The 2945-nt window shown below is 50.6% G+C and overlaps 1 protein-coding gene across 12 annotated transcripts in view; it reads left to right on the top strand.

Annotated features, from left to right (window-relative positions):
• Tnrc18 (trinucleotide repeat containing 18) overlaps positions 1-2945 on the top strand; it is a 101493-nt gene that overhangs the window by 27851 nt on the left and 70697 nt on the right. For all 12 annotated transcript variants that reach the window (XM_031338583.1, XM_031338589.1, XM_031338584.1 and 9 more), the window contains one exon: positions 2571-2696. In XM_031338583.1, coding sequence (XP_031194443.1) covers positions 2571-2696 — 126 coding nt within the window. The remainder of the gene's footprint in view (positions 1-2570; positions 2697-2945) is intronic.

The following is a 2945-nucleotide window of genomic DNA, read 5'->3' as shown; positions in this document are numbered from 1 at the left end:
CCCCCCCCCCCCCCCCCCCGCACCCCCAGCCCACTGGCTCCTCCTCCTCTGCTGCTCAGTCCTGTTCCCACAGATACATGGCTGAAGACAAAAGCTTTACCTGTGTGGTTGTCCCCTGATCATGTGGCGTGTGCTTTGAGGGCAGGGACTGGTGTATATTCAGTGGAACACCTTCCCACACACTTACTCCCACCTATACACACACACACACACACACACACATACACACACACACACACACACACTATTGTGGGGAATCTCGGGACTTTGCACTCTGGACTTACCTTTTTTTATTTTTTATTTTTTTGGCAGTACTGAGAATTGAATGAACCTAAGGCCCCCTCCTCTTCCACATCTGTCTCTGGTAGATTTAGGGTGTTGGTTTGTGAGATTAAGGTCCTCTTACATCTTGTGGACCTTCTGGGCTCACCTAGAACCCAGGACATTGTAGCTTTGGGAGGCTCCTATTGCCTGCTTTTGACTGTCTGGGCCATTCCCTACCCACTAGGGTTGGAGGCAGAATGAATGCCCACCAGCACTGGGGTTGTGAGCTGCCATATTTTGCCCAGCTATAGCTAGAGGTGTCCCTGTCAGGCATAACAGAGTGGTCTTTCCTGTACAGAAAAAGTCACCAAAGCCATTTTTTGGGGGGGCCTCTCAGGACGGAATGTGAATCTAGGGATGAACATAAATTCCTTGCGTGAAGGCTGTGTTGCCTCTGCTGGGTGTCTACCATGGTCTGGGATGATGGCTGCTATTGTGGGCTGGTGCTCTGCCTCAGCTCCTCCCACTGAGCTGAGCCGGTGAGCCTTGAGCAGGGGCCTGGAAGAGCACAGGCTACCTCTACCGTGTCATCGGCTCATTCCTCAGCTCTTCCCCACAGCAGACATACACCACAGACAAGGCCTGGTCCTGGGGCTGTGTTCTCAGGGCCCCTCCATCTTCTGCAGCACCTGGGGCTGGAACTGGGGCTGGGGCTGGGGTGCCCATCTTACGCATGCCGGACCTGCCGCCTGCAGCTGAGCATTGGTTTGGTGTTTAACTGTGGCGCTGTGGACTGGGCATCTCTTTTGTTCTGTGACTTGCATAGTGGATTCTTTTGTCTTGTTCTGTTTTTTTCAAGATATTCTTGCGAAGTAGTTCTGGCTGACCTGGAACTCACTGTGTTGACCAGAATGGCCCTGAATTTGCAGCAATCCTCTTGCCTCTGCTTCTCAAGAATTAGAATTATATGATTATATGTGTGAAGCCACCATTCTTGACAGCCTCCATTTATTTCTTTGTTTTGAGATGAAGGCTTACTGTGTAGCCCAGGCTGGCCTTAAACTCATAGGGATTCACCTGCCTCTGCCTTCTTAGTGCTCAGATTGAAGGCACGTACCACCACACCTGACCTTAGTTTTTATTTTGTGGCAGGTTCTCACTCAGTTGCCCAGACTAGCCTTGAACTGCCTGACCTTAGTCTCTCGGTAGTCAGCATTGCTGGTCTGTACCACCAGAGACTGTGTAGTGTCTATTTGGGGTCACGAGGACTCAAATTCAAGAGTTCGTGCACGTCAGGCCAGCATCCTGAGCCATCTGTAGCTCTGTCTGGTGGTCTGTATGTATCAGGTGATGGTGGAGAAAAGGACATCAGTCCTCAGGGCCAGGGACAAGCCTTATATCCCTGACCCCAGACAGACCTCAGACTAGGGCCAGGGGTAGTGTGTCCCTCGTTCTCCAGTAGGACCCCAATCCCTGGCTCTGCCTGGCCCCTTGTGCCCTGTTTTTATTCCCTGCTTGTCCCTAGTTGTCCAGGTTCCTCCGTCACCTGTGGCCACACCCCTTTTGAAGTGACACCACTCTCTCCCTTTGGACCTCACTGTAAGAGCCATTTTAAGGAACTTAAGAAGTCCTCCTTGAAAGACTGGGCAGCTAAAGGTGCTGACTTCAGTGTTCAGAGAAGGCAGTTCTGAGGCACAGCAGAGAGCAGACCCATGAAAACTGTGCATCCCGAGTCCACACTCTGTCTACCGAGGTTGCGTCTAAGCTGTGGGATCTGGTGACTTCAGTTCAAAGCCAGGTTTAGCTGTACTTTGATCTTATAGACAGTGGTCTACTCTGACTCTGTTTTTCTTTTTGTTTGTTTGGGGTTTTTTTTCTTTTTGTTTGTTTGGGGTTTTTTTTTGTTTGTTTGTTTTTTGTTTTTTTGTTTTTTTTTGTTTTTTTGCTTTGTTTTTAATCTGTAAAGTGAGAGGACAGGAGTGTGTGGTCTTCTCAGGGTTGCTTTAAATGAGAATAATGGCCTTGGAGTCCCCTCTTGGTTAGGTCCATTCTGACTTTGATCCTAGAGTGTTTGAACTTGTATCCAAGCCCTTGTGGGTTTCCTGGGCCTCATGGAAGGCTTGAAGTGGCAGGGGTTTAGGGGGGACAGTTGTTGCCATGAGAACTGGTATTAACCAATCAGCTTCTTGTACCAGGGGACTGACTTGGTACAAGTCTCCGTGGCTTTTTCCAAGGAGAAGCCAATGCTGGAGGGACGTTTGTGGGTAAGCATAAGTAGTGTAGACCTCTCTGTCTTTTCTCCTTAGGCTTTTCCCACCTGCCCAGTGGGCTGTATCAATCCTACCTCCACCTGAACCACCTGGAGCCCCCCAACAGTGGGAGCCCACTCCTCAGCCAGCTGGGTCAGCCCAGCATCTTCGATACCCAGAAAGGTAAGGGGGCAAGAAGGGGTGGGACTGTTGTTAGGCAGGGAGGAGGTGGCAGAATGATTTCCTGGGGGTTTCTCTGGGGGGTCCTCTGGGGTTCCAGGTGTCTTGTATGCTGTAGTTACCTCTTTATTGGAGGGTCCCTAGGATGGAGCCCTGTGCTAGCCAAGGCTCTGCCGCTGAGCTGCATCCTCCAGCCCCTTCACCAAGGTTTCCTTTTTAGAATCGAGACAGGGTTTCTCTTTGTAAGCCAGG

The sequence above is a fragment of the Mastomys coucha genome, unplaced genomic scaffold (genome assembly GCF_008632895.1).
Source record: "Mastomys coucha isolate ucsf_1 unplaced genomic scaffold, UCSF_Mcou_1 pScaffold22, whole genome shotgun sequence".
NCBI classification, from domain to species: domain Eukaryota; kingdom Metazoa; phylum Chordata; class Mammalia; order Rodentia; family Muridae; genus Mastomys; species Mastomys coucha.
The sequence above is the reverse complement of the archived record's forward strand: the minus strand, read 5'-3'. Positions and strand labels throughout refer to the sequence as shown.